We start from the raw sequence: 23,523 nt of genomic DNA on the forward strand, positions 1-23,523 counted from the left end.
ATTGATTTCTGATTTTTGACAAAAACATGTACCTGAGCATGATGTCAGAGGCTTCTGGTTACTAGCACAATCTTCGCTGGTGGAGGTAGAGCCTGGCGGTTTCTTTTAGAGGCTTCAGGTGGAGGCAGCAGCTGTTGGTTGTAGGTGGAGTCTGTAGTTGTAGGCAATGGCTGCTGGTGTTTGGCAGAGGTTTGGTTGGTGGAATGGGAGGCAGCTGTCCTTCTTGCGCAGGTGGAGGATCCCTTATGGTTTCAGCTGGCTGTTTGCTGGCAGAGGCTTGAGTTGGAATCGGAGGCAGCTGTCTTCTTTATTGTCCAGGTAGAGGCTGGTGGCTTCTGGCAGAGGCTGCAGGTGGAGGCAGCAGCTGCAGGTTTTTGCCAGAGGTTGCAGCTAGAGGTGGCAGAGGCTGGTTTTTCTCAGTGGTTGGAGGCAGAGGTACAGACTGCAGCAGTCAGCCACATTTTGCAGGTGGAGGCGGCTGCAGATTGTTGGCAGAGGCCTCACTTAGGACACTCTGCAGGACGCCGACCACGTTGTGGTAGGTCCTCTGGAACTCGTCCACCGAAAAGTTGTGCATCTTCAGTGGGCCATCATCTTTCAGGGGAGCAGTGGAGAGCTGGTTTTTCTCAGAGGTTGGAGGCAGAGGTACAGACTGCAGCTGTCAGCAACAATCCGCAGGTGGAGGCGGCTGCAGGTTGTTGGCAGAGGCCTCACTTAGAGGCGCCGATGGCTCGTCCCAGATTGAGGCTGTAGGGACAATGACAGACGTTCTTGTAGCTGTGAGGAGCAGAAGAGACAGATTTAAAATCATGAAAAAACATGATGGAGTGGTTTAGACAGTGATTGATATCTGATTTTTGACACAAGCATATACCTGAGCATGACGTCAGAGGCTGCTGGTAACTGGCACAATCTTTGCAGGTGGTGGTAGAGCCTGGCGGTTTCTTTTAGAGGCTTCAGGTGAAGGAAGCAGCTTCAGGTTGTTGGTAGAGGCTGTATTCTGCAGGTGGAGGTTGCTGCAGGTTGCAAAGGCTTGTGTTGGAGGCATCAGAGGCAGCTATCTTTAATGTTGCACAGGTGAAGGGGTGATGGTTTTTGCCAGAGTCTACAGGTAGAGGTCGCGCCTGCAAGTTGTTAGGGTTTCAGTTGGAGGCTACGTGCTACGTGCCCCACTTGTCAAATTCAAGCGATCTACAGTAGCACTCTGATCAGCGTATTTTATGCAATACACACTGCATCGTCGCCGTTGCCTGCATCTACCCACGCCACCGGAAGTCTACTGTGGACACGAATCGGGTGAACGAAGTCTGAAGCAGCACGGCAGGGACCAATAAACATGAACTAAAATCGTAACACAAATGATGTGCAATTTAGGAAGATGCTTTATTCATAGATTATAGATTATATAAGAAGATAATAATCTTTGAGAATTAATAATAGGCTAACATAATTTGTTTGCAGTTCTTTCTGGTGACAACAGATGGGGCTGTTTTTTTTGGTTTGTTTTCTTTAGATGTTTGTGTCGGTGTCTACGTTGATACTGTGCAATCAAAACAACCACAATCATCTGATGGTGATGATTCCTCATCTTCTAACAGTGAATCATTTATGTGTGATTTCTGTTTCACTTGTGTTTTATCTGTTTCCAATAAAGAAAAGAGACATTTTTTGCAGCACCTCACATCCTGCATGTTTTTTTTATGCAGAGCTCAGACAGAGGACAGAAATAGCCTCGGCTCTAGTCCTGAATTTCTTATTGTTCCAACCAGGAGCTCTGAGCCAGACAACTGATGTTGTCCTGCAGAACAAAACAAGGCCTCTGCTGGATGGGAATCCAGGTTCATGTGTCTGTCTTATTCCTGGAGGTGATGGAGAGGAAACATCTGGAGTTTGAGAGCTGATACATTTCTATTCATACTGTACAGAGACGTAAAAATAATATCCAATAATAATTATCCAATCCTTTAATGTAAAAATAGATTTGTATTGTTTGTTTGATAAGGACAGAGCATGTTGATAAACATCAGCATTTACAGGATGTGAACATGCCGGAGTTAGCAAGAATCTGAAGTCCCTAGGCAGATAACAGAAATAGAAACATTGCCAGTGACAGTTTACAGACACACACATGCAATAGAAGTAGACGAGTACAAAAAACATAATTGTGCACAATTTCAATGTGAAAAAACACTACAGATCTAGCAACTAGGATTAAAGGATTAATACTAATGAGAAAAACAATAAACCACAAACAGCAGAAAAGATGCCATAACCGGAAACAATTAAACAAATAAATGAAAGTATAAACATCAAATGATAAGATGATAAAGCCTGAAACTGATTGTAGTGCAACTTGAAACAGTGTGTACAGGGACTATGTAGTATTAAATATTACACTGTTATTCAGATAGTGTTTGCAGTCTCTTGAATGATACAGTGAGGCTCTTCCTCCTCCTAATGTTCCTCTCAGACACTTGTGTGATACTTAAAGCACCTCGTCTTGCTTTGTACCACAGAGGCATCGTTGTTATTCTGAACTCTGTGCACCCGATGTGTTTCTGTGAGGAAGTCATTGTCGAGCGTTGATGTGGTGATTATTTCTTGTGCAGAGGTGGCACCTTTGTTGTGCTGGATTATAGAAAAAAATGACTCGTCCTTGGTGTTCTGGCTGAACCCTCTGGCTCAGGAAGCTGTGTTCTCCTTTTAACCTTTTTCATTTGATTAAGAGGGAAAACAGTGTTTGACCTGCGCTGCGGGGGGGCAGGCCAGCTGCTGGGATTTGAGCCAAAACAGCAGGAAACTGAGCGCAAGTGGAGGAGCTGGCAGAGACAAGGGGGGTGAAGGTCCACACATACACACTTACCCACATGTTCATGTATGAAAAAAATATATGAACGCCTGCAGGGATATACCCGCAATATTATGAGGCTTGCTTTGTGCACATAGAATACAGAAATATCTAGTATATTCTTGCATCATTACACACAGGGGAGGGGACATAGCACAAATGAATCTATGTACCACATGACATTCTGCAAGCAAATACATACAATCATTTTTCTTAATGTTCTTCTTGTATAAAAGTAAAAAAAATAGTGATAAACCCACGCTTGCTAGAAAACGAGTCTCTCAGCCTCTTGTAGTTCATTGTTTCAGTTTTATTTACTCTAGATGTAATCTCAGCTAAGCATCAGTAACATGAACATGTTTAGGAAAGTTTTGAGTTTCTTTCATGTTAGTTTAATGTACAGAGAAAGACCTAAAATGACTCTTGCTGTACTGATTGAATGAATGCTGTTACTGTGGAGATTAGGCTGAATTTTTCAAGACAAAGCTGTGTCTGAATCCAGGGACTGCATCCTTCAAAGAAGGCATTTCAAGGCAGATTGCGTCACAGCTGCGCACCAAAGACTGTCCCATTTTGAAGGCTCCTTCGCAGCCGACAAATTGGTCCTCCCTTTCCCAGGCCACAAAGGATCCATCAGGCGCATCCTTTGTGGTCCAACGTATCCCGAGATTCATTGCATGCCGCTTCAAACGAGATGGTGGACTCTTAAGTGGCCGAGAAATACACTAAATAGGTGGCGATACACATGTTAAAAAATGAAAGGGGCCTTGAGTCTTCAAATTGTCTTTAAAATAATAGGTTAAGTTACTTAACGTTAATTATGCTAGCTAGTTAGCCAACTAGCTACCTGTTGCTAGGCGACAGGAGCGGCACATTGTGATGCAAGGGTGAGGGCGGGAACAGCAGGTGTTAAAACAGGAAATCCTCCATAAACCAGACCATCTCATTTTAGTTTGGCCTGAGCGGTCTCCATCGTAGCCTGCATCCTTCAAAGGATGCTGCCCTCGAATGGAGACACAGCTAATGTGTAAACATGGAGTAATTTTTGAGCACAATATTTGCATTAACTAAGGAACACAGGAAACATAGAAAACGCAGAAGAAACCATGCACCTACACATTCACTAGTGTATGAAATCATAGAGATAGCTGACCCTATAGTGTAAAAGCCCTGTTGTAATAAACCATCTGTTAAAGTGAATCATGTTTAACTCATTCTGACTCAGTCAGAGGTGTACCTCATATCATCTCTGACTGGGTAAGTTTTCTATTGAAGTATAAGTTTCCTCTGTCAGGTGAGGATCTACTTTTGATCGATGTTCTTTGTTTGTTTCTCAGTGTCAGCACAATTCACTTTTTGCATTGAGAATTGCAGTCTTTGTTTATTTGATGCACCAGCATGTTAGGCACCAGTTGTTTTTGGTCCTCCTGAGGTTAATTTAATCTTGAAAACTTGGAGAAATTGATCTTTTTAGCCCCTCTGAAAATCCCATTGCTGAGTTTCAACCTTAGAGCACTTCTCTAACCTCTCCCACACAGAACAAACAAGACACTTTCAACCGTAAAAACACTCTTTTCAGCTATTTAGTTCAGCTTAATATGAAGGCGTTTTATGGCTGCATTTGTAGTTGTAGTGATTTACTACAAGGGACGTTGAAACTATTTTCTGGGAGGGAGTGTCTCCCACAGCAATCTGGTGCACTTGAGAGCTAAATTAAGAGCCTAGATGTATGAAGAACTTTGTGCTCTTGTAAACAACTGAAATCACCTGACATATAGTCTAAACTGTACACACTCTGGCTGCCCAATCAACTGTATGCACACACTGTCACGCACATCTCACACTCAGAGTACTCTATTATCTACTATGCCTTTTTCCTGCATTGACCAAAATGAGCTGTCGTGTGTGCAGGGTTTATGTAACTGAAATGCACTATTCCACAGACACTGTGCCACTGTGGCCGTGTTGGCAAACAGCCTACGCTGCACTTTCATGTGTTTGCAAAACTGCTTTCACTCACAGGTGTAAGGCGTGCATCAAAAATCCAGCCACAAGCGTCATAACAAAGGCTCTCAGACGTGTGGTGTTTTTTGTTTGGACTAGGTAATAATGACAGAACATGATAAACACCTATGTAAGTGCTGAAAACAAGTATATTATTATTATTTTAATTGTGGTGAAAACTGGGACAATTTGGTAGTGAATGTTGAAAACCGGGAGATTTTAGTGTTTTACACATATTTGCTAGGACTCTGGACACCCAGCTTGAGACAATCCCCAACAAACGGGTGATGTCGATAGGGGGTGTTGTCGCACCACCCACACCCCTACTTCCAACGTGCCGGTTTACCATAAATTCGTAAATGCATCACCTGCAAAAAAAGCAGGTTTCTTTTATATCAAAGGGAAAAGTCTCAAAAATGTTGACAACTTCTGTCAAATTAAGGTTGTTAGAAGTATTAAAACGGTATAATCTTCATTGTTGTTGTTTTTTGACATTATTGAAAGTAAAAAAAAATTACAAAAATAAATTATTTTGCCATGGAATTAAAATAGGAATGGAGTTTTGTTTTTTGTTACATGTGTCTCATCAAAGATTAAAATTCCCGTCCGTGACAATGTGAAATGCTGAATCTTGTACCGCTGAAAACTCCACAAAAAGTACACAAAGTTTCCACCTGCTTATCTTAGATAAGACTCTTCACTTTAAATACAAGACGTAAACCATCTTTTTTTTCTTCCAACAAGGGTTTCAGAAACGTTTGTCCTACTGGAACAAATACAATTTGTCGGCTAAGAGAAACCGTCTTCTAAATATGTAGCTGGAGATTTGGTTGCATCCTCTTGAAAAGTCCTTGAAGAAGATTACACTCCCACTCCCATGGTTGCTGCTCTTGCTGAGCCTGACCTCTGACCTCCCAGAGGAGAAGAGCATGCAGAAAGTGAATTCTGTTATATATGTTTCTTTCCCCACCATACAGCATTGATCCTGCCTGGGCCATTTCTCATGCCCCAGGTTTTCTGTAGTGACTTGAGCTTTTAAATGGGCTCCAGGTGCTATAAAGACATTATAAAAATCAATCTGCTGGCTCCATTGGTATTCAATCTTCACATGTGCAGCCACACATAATGTAACCATGCACTGTGCATCACATAATGAACAGCACTGAGATTCACAGGCTGATGCCTCTGTTCAGCTTTCCTTTTAGCTATTTAGCAGACGTGAATAGATGCAAACACAGTAGATTTTACCTTCTACTGTTTGAGTGAAGCAGTAACAGCATCTATATTTAAATTCCTATATAGAAAAGCTATCCGTTAGGGAATATTAGCTAAATTAGCCCTGTAATGAAAGTACAATTCTATTTAGTAGCAGTGTAATTGAACAACACAGCAATATATACCCCTCTCTTTCTCAGAGTGCAACAGAGGATGCACATACATCACCCTAATTACCATTATAATAGCTAGAGAGCCACACTACACTGCAGCCACTTCCTCGGCTGTTATGAAGCCATTTCAAGACGCTGAAAGGCTCTTGAGAGTGCTGTATGCAGCCCGATGCACCGGCAGCCATCTCACATACTGAGCAGCATTTACATTCAGGGGCTGAAGCTGCAGGCCGCCCGGTTACGCACAGCTTTTCTTTGCAACCTATACAGAGAGTAGATGCAAGAATATGTTAATGTTCAACTTGCTCCTATGATCAAACTCTGTGGCAAAGGATGACAAAAAAGGCTCAATTATGTCATGGAGTCAAATCAATGATCATGATTAGTCCTACAAAAATGAAAGGAGAAGATAGCAGGAGGATGTGAAAACTCTGTCGGACATAAGCGACCATTGGCAGGGTTTTACTTACTTTCTACATCCATTGAGTCAGACTGAGGTGTAACTAAAGACTCTGTTCCGTTTACACGTGTTAGCAAACACTTGTCACCTAACACAATAAGCAGACATGGAGCAATTATGATCAAGTGACCAGAGGCAGAGGTGGTCTCACGTTACTGTAATTGAGTAGCTTTTTCGTGTAGCTACTAGTAGTACTTTTCAGTAATTTTACTTTTACTTCAGTATGTTTTAAATGAAGTTAAGTAATTCGCTACATTTGTACATCCATCCATTACTGAATAAAATATTGATCTACGGATATTGCGAGCTAGAAAGAAAAACTGACTTGGACCAGACATCAATCAAAAGCATTGCATCTGATTTTTTACTGAGTCTGAAGTGAAGAAGGAGAGCTGGGCTGCAACTACTAACCATTTTAACCAGAAACAGCTGTTACATCGTTCTCTTCAAAGCTTCCAGACTCCATTAACAAAAACAGTAATTTTACTTTGCAGAACACGGGACTTGCTGGTCTACCGCTGCCTCATTACACGTCGTATCACATGTTAGTTTGGAAACGAACTAACCCTTTAAAACACCACACAGTAACACTAACTAACTAACCTATCGAGGCGGCGGTAGACCATCAGCAACTCTCATGTTCTGCGAGGTTAAATTATTGTTTTTGTCAATGGAGTCTGGTGGCTATGAAGAGAGCTATAACCGCTGTTTATTGTTTAACTAAGGATCTTACTCTTTGACAAAAGGTCCATCTGTCACATGTTAATTTGGGGCCCAGGTTTCATTTTATTTCTTTGCATAGGATGCATGTGTCAGGTAACATTGGCAAAATGTGTTCATTATAAAAATCAGCGGGGTGGGACACTAACTAAGTAACTACTTTTTACTGTTGAGTACAATTTCAGTCAAGTAACAAAACTTCTACTTGAGTCGAACATTTCAGTACTCTTTACACCTCTGACCAGAGGAATGTTACTCAATATTTTTTTAATTTCACAGCTTTCAAAAAATATCTTCACCAGCTAGCTGCTAACTGGATTCAGGGCAGGTAGCATACTTTGGAGCTAAAAGGCGATAAAGAAGAAGACAAACAGATTTATTGTCATTATACAATGTATAATGGAATTACTTTGGCAACTCATCTATAAAATGCAAAGTATAGACTTAAATATATATAAAAGAAGTACCATAAATGATACCATAAAAAGAGCTTGAAAGTAATCACTTCTGCAGGTGTTTTACAAGACATAATGTTCAAAGTAAAGTGCATTGATTTGTCCCGATCATGACACTGAACTGAACTTTTTCAGATCACTTTTGATGTTTTAGTTTTTTGGGGGGCAAAAACTTCTGAAACCTTGGTATTTATGAAAACCAGTGTCCAAAGGCACAGATCTCTTTCTATTCAATACTGTACGTGTAAACAAGCTATTAAATGAAGGCTGAGGTTTAGGTACACAGACTGGAGGACACATCTCCTGCTCCCCTTGTATCACGGCTGTAATTACCATCTTCCATTTCTCAAACAAATAAACGATAACAGGCATCACTGCAGAACCCGCCCACAGCTATCTGCTGCCTCACACATTGTGTCCCTCTCTCGCTCTCTCTCACACACACACAGTCTCATATTAATTCCTCCCTTTATTCCTGCAATACACTTTGTATTAGTCTCTCACAAACACAGAGCCTCACTCTCATAAACACTGACCCACTCATTATTTTAGTCTTTGGTGTCGATTTATTTCCTCGCCCAGCGCACAAACAGAATCTCTTTTTCTTCGCCTTGTGAACGCTCTTTCTCTCATATTAATTTCTCCGTCCGTCTCCTCTTCCATTCAAAGTCACTCTGTGTCTGACTTGGTTGCTGCACGGTAGCTTTCCTCGAGTAGTGATTTGAAGCAATTGCCCCAAGCCTTCCAGTGTTTATCTTTAGGATAATGATAATGCTTCAGGGTGAACACATCCAACCCTTCACAGTCTTTTATAGCCTCAGTAATGACAGTGTGGAGATTAGAGACGACTATTACTAACAGATAGAGCATTAGATAGCCGCGTGTTTGAATCATTGTAACACTACAATCAGTGGAGTTTAGATTTGCCCAGCAGCAGAATATTATGATTACATTTAAAGTGGTAACATGCAAGATTTTCTTTTAATTTGTCGCAATTTTTATAGTAAAAACAGCAGTAAAGGCAATGTACTGAAAGACTGAGCATCAGCATATGTAAGAGATAATACCCAACGAGGTCATAAAATCATCATAAAATATTTGGACAACATGCGTGCCCGATGGTTGCTTTCGCAGAGTGCATTCTTACCCCATATTGGACACTTCCAAAGACATTTTCTCACTAATGCTTTGGTCACTTGCAAAAAACAGTTAGACTATTAACAATCTCTGCCTCCTAATCGTCCCATAAGGTTCTTATGCATGGAAACATTGTTCACTACTCAAGTAAATGTTAGATATGATATTTTGCCTTTATTTAGACAGGTAATCTCATTGAGACATGTGGTCTCATTCTCAAGAGAGACCTGCTAAGACACCAGCAACAACACAAGCTGTGTCCCAATTCAGGCGGTCCACGGAGGAGGCTCCATTCGGTGACGCAAGGGTAGATCTGGTCTACTCTTGCGTCACCAAAGCTGCTCCTGTCGCATAGCAACAGGTAGCTAGTGGGCTAACTAGCTAGCATAACTAACGTCACGTAACTTAACCTCTTATTTTAAAGATAATTTGTTTCAAGGGCCCTTTCGTTTTCTTAAACATGTGTAACACTCGCTATTCGAAACCAAAAACATTTGAAGTGTATTCCTCTGCCGTTTAAAAGTCCACCCTTACGTTTGAATTTAAAAAATTTAAAATTCCCTTAGGGAATTAAGCTGGGCAGCTTTAAATTCGGCTGTAGTGTGTTCCAGGCTGCACGGCAGAATAGGAAAAGGCCTTTTCTTAAAAGCTTATAAATCTCTTTGGCATAGCTGGGAGCCAGAACACTAACTGAATGCTAGCGTATTGAAGGTCTAATGTCGCGTACAGTTGCTACAGTAAATATAATTTGACGGTATGTTTAAGATAAAGACTAGCTAGTTAACCAGCCATGTCATTGTCCCCAAATCAACATCAAGAATGTTAGGAACAAATCATGAGCCATGTTACTGTCTGTGGCAGCCTGAAGTTGTGAGATAAAAGTCAAACAGGATGTGACATTCGTCAGTAGGTTCAGAGGGGCAGTGCAGTTTTTACACCGTGTGTTTTACTCTCACCATCTTGAGATGTTGAGAGGATGAGGCATTGAAGGACTGCACTCAATGTTGTAACAATGTTTTCTCTCTCTTCAGCTGCTTACCAGTCTAAATTGTTATATTCCCAAAAAGTCACTCACTGATGTAACTCGATGTTAATAAATTGTACACAGAGGTTTTGACTGCGTCACTGTTGCTATTGTTACTCATTTTAGCCAGTGCATTGACAGTGAACAGAGAACACCGGAACAACTTTAAAGGTGTCCATTATCAGGGATTAATTGGACACCGTGCAGCCAATCAGAATCCAGTGTTCACTCAGCCTATGATAGAAAACCACATTAGCTTCTGCTGTGTGTGTTTTGTATATATGGTCATAGAGAACTATCTCTCTTATAATAATGGGCTACTGATGACTATCACATTTTCCAGTGGTCTCTAAACATGTGAGACATTAAGTCAGAGTTGTGCATGGATTTTACATTGTGGGCTCCAAAGCTAACTGGGAGAAGACAGATTATCATTGCTGAGATCATCTTCAGAGGCTTCGTCTCTTCACACAGCACATTTTACGTCCCAGCTTTGAATATTATCAGCCAGAGAGGGGCTGTGGGCATTGTTACCGGCTCCGGCTGCGTAATGTCAAATCAATACCTGGTGCGTTTCAGGTTTCACAAATGAAAAATACAAGCAGATTTGATCAATGTACAAGAGGGATGTATGACTTGAGGCTTGTACTGCTCGTGTAATACAAGAGGGATCCATAGCACAGCCTCAGTGGCTGAACAGCGGAGGTTAATCTATGAACCAAGATAAAAATCGGCAATTTAAGTGGTGCAGGTTTGACTCGTTCTAATAGACTGAATAAGCCGAACCAATCTGTGAGTCCCTCGCCTATAGAAGAAGAAAGTTTAAGAGTTTGCAGAGGGACGTGCTCTTGCTTTGAATGGCTTTTTAGTTGTATAAAAACACACATGATCCTCTGAAGTGTCACTCTTCTGTCAGGAAAAAGCTCAGACTGTCAGAAAAACTTCAGTGACATTGACGAGTCGCTTTTACTTTAAGAAAATCATGCGGTGCTTATTTTTCTTTGGAAATAAACCTTTCATCTGTGACACAGAATTTCCAAGAGGGAAAACACTCCAGATTTACTCATTTAAAGGGGAATTCTCACACATGATGTGTGGGAAAATTTTGTGACAGTCAGGTACTTGCAGTGCAGTGCCTACTATTTTAATTTGGTAATATATGAACACAGTAATTATACAAAGTCCTTCACCTGCTATGAGAGAGGTTCAGTCAGGGCTTCATGCCATTTCATATTTATTCCACATTTTAATATTTCAATTAAATGTTAATTTGTCAGGCCGCAGGTTTGGCTCAGTCGGAGCGGTCGCCGCATATACAGAGACTATAGAGGCTGCAGGTTGGACTCCTGCCCTCGACTCTTTGCTGCATGTCATCCCCTACTCTCTTCTAATATGTCCCGTCTCTCTTCAGTTGCCCTTAAATAAAAGGCAAACATGGCAAAAAAAAAAAAGCGAATTTATCCCTTTTTTAAATCAATACTTCATGTATGTATCTTCACGTACTGTCATACTGTATCCCTTTATTAATAATAACTTTACAACAACAACCAGATAGAAACAGATGGATCAGCATAATAAAAAAAAAATCACAAATGACATACAAGGGTCAAAGGTGTAAGGTTATCTAAACGACAATTTAAAAAGGTGAGTTTTGCAGCAGATTTAAAGGGAGTCTGGGAGCTAATACAGCAAAGAGCAGTCACCCTTAGTTTTAAGATATAGATATAGATTTAGAGATATAAACAGGGGCTAAGCCATTTAATGCTTTAATTTCTTAAAATCAATTTTGCACTTAATTGGCAGCCAGTACAGTGAAGCTAAAATGGGTGTAATGTGAGATCTGCAATTAATCCTATAGTTAATATTAATAGTTAATATAGTCCTTTTTATTATGTATTGTAGTGACATTAAAATTCCTGTGTGTAAGATCAGGAGGTCTAACGGCAGTATTAGTAGTTTTTATTGATTTTCTGTGGTTTCACTACCTTTAAATGAGATCTTTATATCTGCAGAGAAAGATCAAAGCACTGGCTCTGTTGCGGGCTCTGTTAAAAATCCATTTTATGTAATTTGAAACCATGAAATGTAATTTGACTATATCTTTAAAACAAGGTGATGTAACTTTGTAAGTCAGTCTTCTCTTCTTGTGTTGTTGCTGCTAACACCTGTAGCACACAGTACACAAAATACACACACAAAAAGTGTACACTGCAGTAGCCAAGATGTGTCTATATAGGGTGCTAATGCTTTTCCGTGCCATGACCTCTGGAAGTGAGACAGTGGAGTTATCCTGATGTGATGAAAAGATGTTGGTGTGTGCACTTACATACACTAAAAACAAATACGTGTCCCTCAGAAAAAAGTAGTGCAAAGGAAGAGAGTGATTTTTGGTTAAAAGCTCCAGAAAAAAAACTGTGAATGGATCTTCATGAAACTACTTTTTTCAAAAAAAAAAACGTCATGCTCAGAAAACTAAATCCAAGGACCCAAGCTGTCAATGAAAATTGTCGCGCATTATCCTGTAAAAGTAACATACACTTGATTTAAGTATGAAAAAAACATCACACTTACCAGAAAAAAATGTCATCTTGTATCACATAATGCCCCCTCTCAGAAGGTAAGGCTCAGTTTGACACTTTCACCGGAGTCTGACGCTTGATGATGAGAAAACTCAACGCCTGTTACGTCGCAGAAAGATATCAAAGAGGAAAAAAGTTTCGCAAGTCAGAGGATTCTGTGGTTGTGCAGAGCTCGCTGATCAAAGCACGTCATTTACAAGTTGCCCAAACATTCTGCATATTCATAATACTGTAAGACGATTTAGATAACAGTGTCCACTAAATGATAACTGACATTTACCATCCATCACGAGCCTTTCCAAGTCTGATCCGCTGCCTGTACAGAAACACAACTGTCACTCTGCATATGTCCCAATTACAGGGCCGCATCCTCCGAGCTTCCTCCTCTAATGGTGCATTCAAGGACCCACTGTCAAACCAAGTTTTGACAGCATGTGTTTTGTAAATAGCCCTCCAAAATGCTTTATGTATCATGACTTGACAGAAAAAGTTGTGACAGTTTACTTTAACAGCTGATGGACAATTAAACAGTTCAAAATGTTAATGATGAAGAGTAAACAGATTAGTGTAATTACCATTTAATGATGAAAGCCTGCTGCCTGGCTTGCTATATTTTATAAATGCTTTGGCCTTTTAATGGTCCAGTTCTGATGTACTTATTAGCGATCAAAGACTTTAGTTTAACAGTGCCAATTTGCTAAATCATAATTTACTTCCTTGATTACATTCTCGTCTGTTTTTTGGGGGGAATTCGTGTCAATTTAATTTCCAGAGAATGTGTCTAAAGCTTGCAGATCATGCTCATCAGTTAAATAAAGAAAAGGAAACCCCTGAGTGGATGAGAAACGTAACAATCAGACACATACGTACTGCAGCAACATACAGTATAATGTCCTTTTGTCTGTTTTTGCTTCTGATTATTCATAAGTAAAGGATATCTAAGGCTTTCAATAAATAAACTCTTACATACAAAGATGATTTATATCCATATTATCTGGTGCCTTGCAAAGATGATGACTGCTTTGGTAGACGGTTGCTCAGCCTGTAGGGACTTGGCTTGGGAACCGGAGAGCGGAAGTTTCAAGTCCCAGTATGGCCCAAAAACATGGAATTGGGGCTGGTAGCTGGAGAGGTGCCAGCTCCTTTCCTGGGCACTGTCAAGGTGTCCTTGAGCAAGGCACTGAACCCCCCGACTGCTTAGAGTGCATGTGCAGCCCTCACTCCGACATCTCTCCATTAATGAATGACATGTCCTTAGGGTCCTGTTTGTGCATGTCTGTATTCTGCCCTACGTGTGTGTAGCATGAGTTGAAAATTGAATTTCCCTTCGGGGATTAATAACATATATCTTCTTCTGTTTGAGATTGTTTTAATGGTTTTGTGCAGCTTGGTCGAGGCAGAAGTGTTCAATGTGAAATTGGATTTAACTCCTGCTGCACTTGAATCGTACATGTCACACTGTTTATGTTATCAAAACGAAATCAACATAAAATGATGAGTGCAATTATGTGCTTTATAACTCACAAAATGCATTGCCGAACGTTGCTTGAGAGCATATAGTTAGACTACCAGCATGCAGTGTTGAACAGTTAAAGTATTTCTTAATGGCTTGGTGAATATGGAGCTCTGTTTGTGGTAGGTGGTTTGTGGTTTCGAGCTTGCTGCTGTGGCTCCAAATACTTCAGTGTCAGTATCACTGTTTCCTGTCCAAGACTCGACCAAGGTTATGAATGCTGAAATGCTGCCTGTTTATTACCTCTGGTTTCGTATGCTCTGCTTTTGGCCCTTTGTGGCTACAAAATTACGTTTGTGTCTTTGTTGCTGCTCTTTGCTTGTTTTTACATTCTTCTGGGGGAAATGTCATTGAGAAGAACACCCTTATAGTCAAATTAGCCCTTTCTTGCATGAATTATTAATGGACAAAGTATTTTTTGTTTTGTTTTGTTTTTACTTTGAAATCACACGGCAGACACAACCTCTGAGCCTCAGGTATGACCCTCATGTGTCAGGGCAAGCACCTGCCTGAGGACCCTGAGCTAGTAATGGCAGCATCTTAAAATCACTTCTTATAACATCCCTTTGATATTTGCGTTGTACTCTATGTACTTTTATGTGGTCATAGGGGTATATTTTAATACATTTTACCTCCGGAGAAGCTGAACTGTGCTGTACAAGCAGATTAAAATTATTAGCAAGAAACTAAATACATTACATTTCTTAAATGTCGAAACAGTTCTTTTAACAGGTCTTGAATGTTTTCTTGTCAGAGTAGAAAGAATCTGTTGTTAACAGCATTGATGTCACATCTGAGCGTTCTTTACCTGTTTTACTAAACATTTCAACCAAAAACGAAACCCTGTGAATGCTCAGAGAATCTTACATGTCAAATACCTTCCACAGTTCATTTTGTACTGACTGTGCTTGCAGAGTTTTCTTGTTCCATTTAGATATCACTCTTTTACCTCTTTTATCTTCAGCACACTTCATCTTATCCTCTCCTTTCTTCAACACAAATAAGTCACCTTCTTCTTTTCATCAGTCTCGCCCTCCCAGACACTTATAATGCATCTTAGCCTTTTAAAAAATGCAGCTAATGAGGAAATGAAATCACCTATTTTTCCTGTGATTAATGTGCTCAGAGGGAAGTCTGCTGCTTTTGTATGTGAATATGACCAACAGTCGGTTTCTGATCAATCATCTGTTGCTTGACTTAACAGCACTTACAGTCATGAACAAATGCCTCAAACACAAACAGGCATGTCTGTTAACCGTGTCTCTTTCTGTGTGTCCAGCCATGTTCACAGAGGTGCCTCATGATATGACGGCTCAGAGAGGTCAGGACGTGGAGATGGCGTGCTCCTTCAGAGGGGCGGGAACGCCCTCGTATTCACTGGAGATCCAGTGGTGGTACATCAGGAACCATGTGGACTGGACGGACAGGCAGCCCTGGACAACCAATGAGGTGAGTAAAAAAACAGGATCTCTGACTGCCTTCATATGCAACGTCTATATTAAAGCCACCATTATTTAAAAGAAATTAAAGGAACAGATACAATTACATGTTTTTTATTTTTTATAGAAAATAACATTGTGCATGGTTGTATTTGTTCCTTGTAAGACAGGAGACATCCTGCAATCGCAATCCATACAGACAACATTTTACTAGTCCACAAACCTTAAAATGTATTATAGACAAACCATTACCTACACCCTCTCTCTACGCACGTGTAAAGGACCTGCCACATTGAATGCTGCCCAGACATGAAACCATGGTCACACACATTTCCTGTCTCTGCCAGTATGAGGGGAGTTCGTTTCAAAGCTTGGTATTTAATCCCTTCAATTAAATGAAGGGTGCTCCGTGGGGAGGGTCCGGTTTGAGAAAGGCACACAGTGTGCCTTTGTTAAAATGTGTTTTTTTTTTTTTTTTTTCGCAGCTCTATTTTTCTATTTTGGTCTGTAGCTTAAAAGAAATTTAGGATCTTTCCTGCCAACTTGCAAAAAAAATTGCCCATCTTTTGGAGAATATGGAATATAATATCCATACGTATGTTTTCACTAATGTATCATCACCTAAACATGAGAATCATTGTGTTTTCATGGCCTTAGAATAAGCTTTTGAATCTTCAGAACCGGTCTTATCATTACAGTAGCCTAGAATGGACAAAACAAGCAAAGGCTCCGGGGGGCTTTATCATATTTGTTGTGAGTTTTGCAGCTACGGTAGTTTGTCCTACATTCTTTTGATGGGAGGGTCATAAGTTGATTGTCGTCTACATCCTTACCCCTAGATATCACTTAATCTCACACACTGCTCCTTAAAACCCAAATTTATCTTCAAAGCTATATTATTCATTTTGGACCATAGAGGGCAGGAAACATTTAAAACAACACACATTTACGCACCATTTCCCAGATCAAGTGTTTATCTCCAATGATAAGCGAACAATTGCGTTCATATCATAGAGCAACATTAGCATTGATTTGGAGTCAAGTTTCTTCTCATCAAAAAAATGTAAAGGTGCAGTTCACCCCTGGAAAAAGCCACTGTCAGTCAAAGCTGGTGTTCTCTGTAATCGATAGAAGCAATAATATTTGAAATTGGCGCTATAGCTGTGGAGAAAGTTGTACAAACAGCTTGTGGTTTCGCTCATTCTATATTCCTACAACACCCAGTGTGCATTGCACCTCTGTGTCTGAAAGGAGCGGCCCAGCGAGAGACTCTGGAGTGAAATACTACCGTTTTCCAGTCAAGGACATTGATCGCTGCAGGCAATGGCTCAGAGCGGGACAGAATCCGAAACACGCCGAGAATATATACCGGTGGATCGTCTAAAAAATCTGCAGGTCTGCAGTCTACATTTCAAACCTGATGATTTTGAACGAGACATGACATCAGAGGCGGGCCTCCAAGATTGAGGAAGTGTAGCGTCCTCCAGTGGCACAGAACACACACCAATCAAACCCAAATTACATTGTACCAATACATTTTCACAAGTATTACATTTAATTCAAAATGTTTGTGTTTTTCTAGGTGGCTCCAGAGGAGGAGATGCCAAAGGATGCTACAAAGATAAGTGTGAGTACATCCCTCTCTGCTTTCATCCTCTCAGAACAGCATCATGTGTGCTTTGATTTTATATGTTGAAATAAGGCACAAAACACTCACGATTACATGATTTACATTTCTTGTTCCGGCTGATCCACAGATGTTGTACTTATCCCGTATTACGCTAAAGTATCAGATTTTCACTCGGAGCAGTAAACGCTCCAGACGACACATCAACATGTTCCCTCCATCCTTGATGGGCTTGTAGAATCTCAGTGTCAGCCAAAGAGCAGGCAGCGTGGAGCTGGTGGGTGGTTAAGTGTCCTCCTCCAGGGGGCACGGCCTGTACTGCTTCATCTTCAGATTCTCATAAACGCCCCTGCATCTTTATGACTTCAACAGCAAATCCAAGTGATAAACAGTGATGGGGACAGGCTGGGAAGTCAGCAGAACTTTTATATTTCCTCGGGTATCTATAGAGCCCTGTAGTTACTCACCCAGGCGAACAGTTTCCCACAACAAGCAGGGAGGGCTTTTTAAAGAGGAAGACAGTATGCAAATATAGCGTCTTAAAATGTGAACTTTTCACCTCCAATTAACTGCAGAAGTGAGCCGAATGTAAACTACAGCACATTATCGCTGCAACAACCCACTCCTCCTGCTCATTCCCTCAGTCATCTTAAATCCTTTGGAAACCCAAATCAATGAAAGCCTTCAAACGATCTAATTTATGGTCTTATACATAATAGTAAGCATCTTAGAAGTAAAAGAAATGAGTCTCAATCTGCATTCAGTACAAGTTTCTGTAGACTTTACTGATATACGCACATTTTCCTGGTTTGGACTTAGGGGGCCTTTCTTTGTGGAGTATGCATGTTCTCCCCGTGCATGCGTGGGTTCCCTCCAGGTCCTCCGGCTTCCTCCCACATTCCAAAGACATGCTCGCTGGGTTCATTAGTGACTCTAAATTGCCCGTAGGTGTATGTGTGTGAGCGTGAAAGGTTGTCTGTCTCTATGTGTCAGCCCTGTGATTGACTGGCCCAATGACAGCTGGGATAGGCTCCAGCCTCACGCGACCCTCAACAGGATAAGCAGTGTAGAAAATGGATGGATGGATGGATGGATGGATGGATGGATGGATGGATTGTCGTGGATGCCAAATGAGACTCTCTACTTTTAAATCTACTTTGCATTTTTGTCCTTTCAGGACAAGAGGCTTAAACAGTCATAATAAAAAAGCAACAACCATAGCACTAGTATAGATGTAGAGTTAAGAAAATATCAGACATGCAGGCAAAGATGTGTGAATATTTTATGTATGTTTGTGTGTATGGAAGTTTTTCTTGACAGAAACAAACACAAGAAAACATGAAGCATCTCTCCCTCCTCCCAAGAGGCGAGCTGCTGCTGATTCTCTGTAATGAAGGCACCAGCTGTGCTCAGAGTGACTGAGTGCATGTTATGTGCGTGTGTGTTTGTGTGTGTGTGTGTGTGGGTGAAGCCGATCACTGCAGGCTCTACAGCTGGAAAATCATTATGAGCTTTCTGTATATAATGGATGTTGGCTGCCATCCATATAATCAAACAAAAACATGGTAGATGCTCACACATGTGCCGACACAAACTGCATTGAGCGTTACATACAGTAACACACATGCAGAGACCGTCTCTGGCACACATACCTCCACTGGCGTCACAGGGAGGAAGGTGGATGATAAATCAAGTCGTATTTATATCTGTGTGCGTCACATCTCACGATGTACCCAGAGACTCTAATCATCTCAACAGTGCGGCTCTGTGAACTCGCAAAGCTTTTACTTCCAAGATGAAGTCTCTTCATACTTTCAAGGCCACAAATAGAATTTGTAAGCAGCACCTCTGTCTGAGTGTGCGTGAGTGGGAGTGATTGGTTGGGAGGAGGTCGTGCTGAAGAGTTTATCAAAGCTATAAGAGATTTCAGCCACTCATCTGAGCTCTCACACCAAGCTAATTGTCGTCGTCAAACAAAGCACCCATAATAATATCTGCAAATCTGTGGTAATTAAGTGCAGAGAGAATTTGCATGCAAGGTGGAAATTATTACACTTACTTTCTTTTGGAAAATACTTGATTTTTTATTTTTTTTTGTAGAGTTTGACAAGAAAATAAATACTGCTTTCTTCTGTGTGTGAAATATGAAGCTGGAGCCTGAAGACATTTTGCCTAGATTAGCATACATACTGTAAATAGAAGGAAAAAGTACGCCTGGTTCTGTTCCGGTCATGTTTTAAGACTCTGCTTGAAATGATAGATTGTTTCTGATATGTTTTTGATATGTAAAAACCCTCCCAAGGCATCTCCTCCTTCACCCTTAAAAATTCCCTAATCTGCATAGTCCCCGCCCACTATGTACTACGTTTCTCCTTTTGTAAAATTACAGCCGTAAACAAAACACGTCTCTGCCATCTTTAAGAGCCAACTTCTTGAAATTTAGCTAGCTTGAAATGTAGTAATTAGTCGTAGTAACATTAATGCTACAATCTCGAAGATTTGTGTAATGTTTTGCTCTTGCGCGCCTCCCACTGGCGATTAGCATTAATTGCAGGAGCACTCGTTCCAATTTATCCAGATGTCTACGGCTCGCTCCCTTTGACACAGTTCTAACTCTTGATTTTCCTCACTGACGGTCGCTTTCCTTTTTAGACTGTTTGCCTTCATCTGAGCTGCACAGTACCCCAAATCAAACAGGCCGTTGGTCAGTGCTGCACTACACTCAGCATCAGGCTAGTCTTATGATTGTTATTATGGTCACAGCAGTGACAGTCAAGGAAAGGTTTCACAGACTTGTATAAAGTATGATTTTGACTTTTTCATTCAATCTAACAAAATGTTTCTCTTTATTTCGTCTACCTTTTCCAGGTTGTGAAGGTTGTAGGAAGCAACATCTCCCATAAACTCCGCCTCTCCCGGGTCAAGCCGTCCGATGAAGGCATCTACGAATGCCGCGTTATCGACTTTAGCGATGACGAAGGCGCCCGCCACCACCGTGTCAGAGCCTACCTGCAGGTGGTGCCGGAGAGCGACATCATCGACAACACCCACAACGACAACTTCGAGTCCCTGGACGACACCAAAGGAGGAGTGGCTTTTGTTGAGGGGGACGACGCGGAGGCTCACGGAGGCACCAAAGAGCACGCTCACGGCCATCACCAGAATCACGGCCACCACCAGGAGCACGGCAAGCGGCCTTCGTCGCCTTCCCACCACGGCCACAGCCACAGCGGCAGCGGCCAGCAGCACAAGGCAGGCAGAGAGCTGAGGAAGAGGGACGTGGACAGTAACCACAGCCACAATGACTGCAGCAACGAGCCGAGCTGTACACTGTAGATGTCGGCGTAATTACACCTGAGTGATTGATTACACAAGGATTGAATAACATGATGCTTGTCACAGTATAAAAAGCTATTCTTCCCACACAGTGTAAGCCTTTGTACAGATCCAGAATACTAAGAAATGTGCAGTACGGCTTATTCAACTGTGCTGGGAATGTAGCTTTTTCTAGCTGTGCATGGATCCGGTTGGACTGCTCACTGTCTATAAAGCCTGGCTTCACGACATTCAGCAAAGGGGGGCTGATGTGTAGATCTAAGCAGCTCCTCTGTTTCTGTTCTCAGCACCAACAAAAAGACTCTGTCTTACTGTAACTCATGCTCCTCTTGTACTTTAGATCCTGTAAATGACACAACCCTGCTTTCACGCTCATACTTCTTCCACTGCCTTACTCTTTCATTTCATTCACCCTCAGAATTCAAATGTATAGTATTATCCTTTTGTTACTTGGTCTACACCCGGTAAAAGACAATGTTCCTTTTATTCAGAGTGCACTCGATGAAACTCAACCGTCAGTGATTTTTTTTCCTGGAACTCTTGTCCAGTCTGATCCCTTTGCTTTTTCCCTTGAGCACTAGCTTCATTGCATCTTTTTATGTGTTAAAATAATGGACATAAATATGGTGCAAAGACTGCTCTCACCCAAAATTCTGCAAGTTTAGAGCAAAAGAAAAATGCTTTCTTCAGCAGGAATGCATCAAGGACAGACACAGCATCATTTCATATGACTTGAAGTTAATACAGTGTTCTACCATAATCGTGTGCAGTTCAAAGAAAGAACATCACAGGCTGTATTTACCCCACAGTGCTCGCAACAGCAAATATGATTTTTGTTCCCCGTTTGTGCTGCAGGTTCGATCCGTTCACGGCTGTTCAGGCTGAGAGAAATCAATCACATTGTTCCATTTGGACTGCCACCTGTTTGGAAAGCCATGAAAACATCAAAATCTGTGGCACTAAATTAAAAATCTGATTTGGTGTGCCTCTGAATCAACTCTCTGGCTATAAATCAATGGAAGAAATCCATCCATCTTGGTGCAAGTTACTTTTTGGTTTTGGGGGGAGCAGTGCGATATACCTTTCCCAGCTAAGCTCTCACTCTGATGCTCATCAATCATTTAAAAAGCCTCAATCCTCTCCACGATAAGCCTCTAATCCACTCTGTATATATGACTGTATAATATGAAATAAAGTGAGTGCATGTTCAGTAATTTTCTTAAAAACTTTTTCAACCAACCATACACAAAGCCAGTGTGTTAGTTTAGGATATTTTTGTCATTGATTAATGATTCATTCTCCATTCTGTTCTGAATCTCTTTTATTCTACTTCTGACGTCCTGTCAAAGGATTTTTGTTTCTCTGAAAGCAGTTTTCTGTTGCTTTTCCGCTCTCCAGAAGTGCTGTACAGACAGATGAATGACACATTCTCTTCATAGCTGCTCAGAAAAGGGGTTTCCCTAATGTATCTTAGTACTTAAACAGTGTTTCCTTAACTACTGAACCGTATGTGCAGGGCCACTAACATGAGCGTAACTGTGTTTTAACGAGCCTGAATGTGGGATTCAGTTTAACGATTTAAGACTCACTCTTGAAAGATTTGAGAGGCCATTTTAATTCTGCTCATTTTGTAACTAGATAATAATCTCTTTGCTTAGATGCTTATTTGAAACGCAGGACAATACTTCACTCTGAAGGAACAAAATGGGACAACGTTAATGTAGGTAACAGACTGTATAAAGCCTTGAGATGTAAGGCAGGGAGTAACAGTGTTAGAAAAACACTGAAATTGGTTGTCGGTACTGCCTAAAATATGGTCCGTGTCTGAAGGCCATGAGGGGCTGTACTTCTCTGCTGTATTATCCATCACAGGAACCACAGCGCTCCTGTGACTGTTGGCAGTGTAAACTGAAAGGATGCTTTTGCAGATGTAGGAGTGTTCGGTGGGTTTGTTTTTTTTCAATGAGTACTTTGATTTGATGTTTGGTAAAGAAGACATCACTGGTACAAAAAAAAAAGAGGGAAATGTACATTTCTTCTAGAATGTTTGGTCTCACACTATGTGTATGGCTTTATCAAATGAAATAAATTGTATATGAAACACCAAGTGTATGATCACTTTGTTTTAGATTTGCGCCTGATTTACACCTGCTATTAAAATGCAATCTCAACATGTTAAAGGAGGATCTGGTCTTGCCTTTGCGTTTGCACCTATTTCATTTGTTCTCGCTATCCTCCTTGACATCACAGACTTCATATGAGAAGGAGAAATAGCCCCTGTGAAGTCACCCATTGGTTTGAGGACTATCTTTTTTAAGCTTTGATTTTGGCATTCTGGCCGTCGCCATCTTTGTTTTTTGGAAGCCAGAAGTGACCATAAGTGGATGACAGAGCTGGATAAGCAGTCCTTTGTCTCATCAAGGTTTAGAGGTAGCCATGGTAGCTGTCAATCACAGGTAGCCCCGTCCTAAACAATTCTGTGTATTTTACCTTAAATTGGACATAATTTACAAAAAACTGTATTGAACAAGACTCATAAATAGTATGTGAGGCCATAAAATCATTAGGACAATGTTTACTAATTTATCAATTGAGAAGTCGTCTGGTTGCATACAAGCTAATCTCTATATATAAATTCTACAAAGAAATGTAGAATCTGTAGGCAGGATAGTCATTTGGTCCACGTCTCAAGCAAGCCTAGAGTCATTTTTTCTTTAGCAGGTCAAGTCAAGTCAAGTCAAGTCGCGTGCTTAGTTAAGGCAAGTCACTTTTTTTCCACCCAAGATCCAGCACTCTTACCTGTTGTATCCGGTCTCTATAAAGACAAAACATAAGGTATTAGCAGCCCATCTAATAATGATGTTATTGGCCAATTTATATAACCTGTTCAAAAAGTATGACAATGAATCGTATCTGTATTATCTCGGTACAGACACGGCCATGATGATGGTCTGAGGCCGTGTTGAGTAGTAACGAGCACGACTAATGAGGAT

General features: G+C 41.0%; 1 protein-coding gene across 1 annotated transcript in view; it reads left to right on the top strand.

Moving 5' to 3' along the window:
- vstm2l (V-set and transmembrane domain containing 2 like) overlaps positions 1-22,637 on the top strand; it is a 67,311-nt gene extending 44,674 nt beyond the window's left edge. The window contains exons 2-4 of the mRNA XM_069660207.1: positions 15,408-15,577; positions 17,150-17,194; positions 20,063-22,637. Coding sequence (XP_069516308.1) covers positions 15,408-15,577; positions 17,150-17,194; positions 20,063-20,530 — 683 coding nt within the window. The 3' untranslated portion in view covers positions 20,531-22,637. The remainder of the gene's footprint in view (positions 1-15,407; positions 15,578-17,149; positions 17,195-20,062) is intronic.
- The last annotated feature ends 886 nt before the right edge of the window (positions 22,638-23,523 follow it).

The sequence above is a fragment of the Semicossyphus pulcher genome, unplaced genomic scaffold (assembly GCF_022749685.1).
Source record: "Semicossyphus pulcher isolate SPU_LCO1_2020_fin unplaced genomic scaffold, fSemPul1.0.p SCAF_13, whole genome shotgun sequence".
Classification (NCBI taxonomy): domain Eukaryota; kingdom Metazoa; phylum Chordata; class Actinopteri; order Labriformes; family Labridae; genus Semicossyphus; species Semicossyphus pulcher.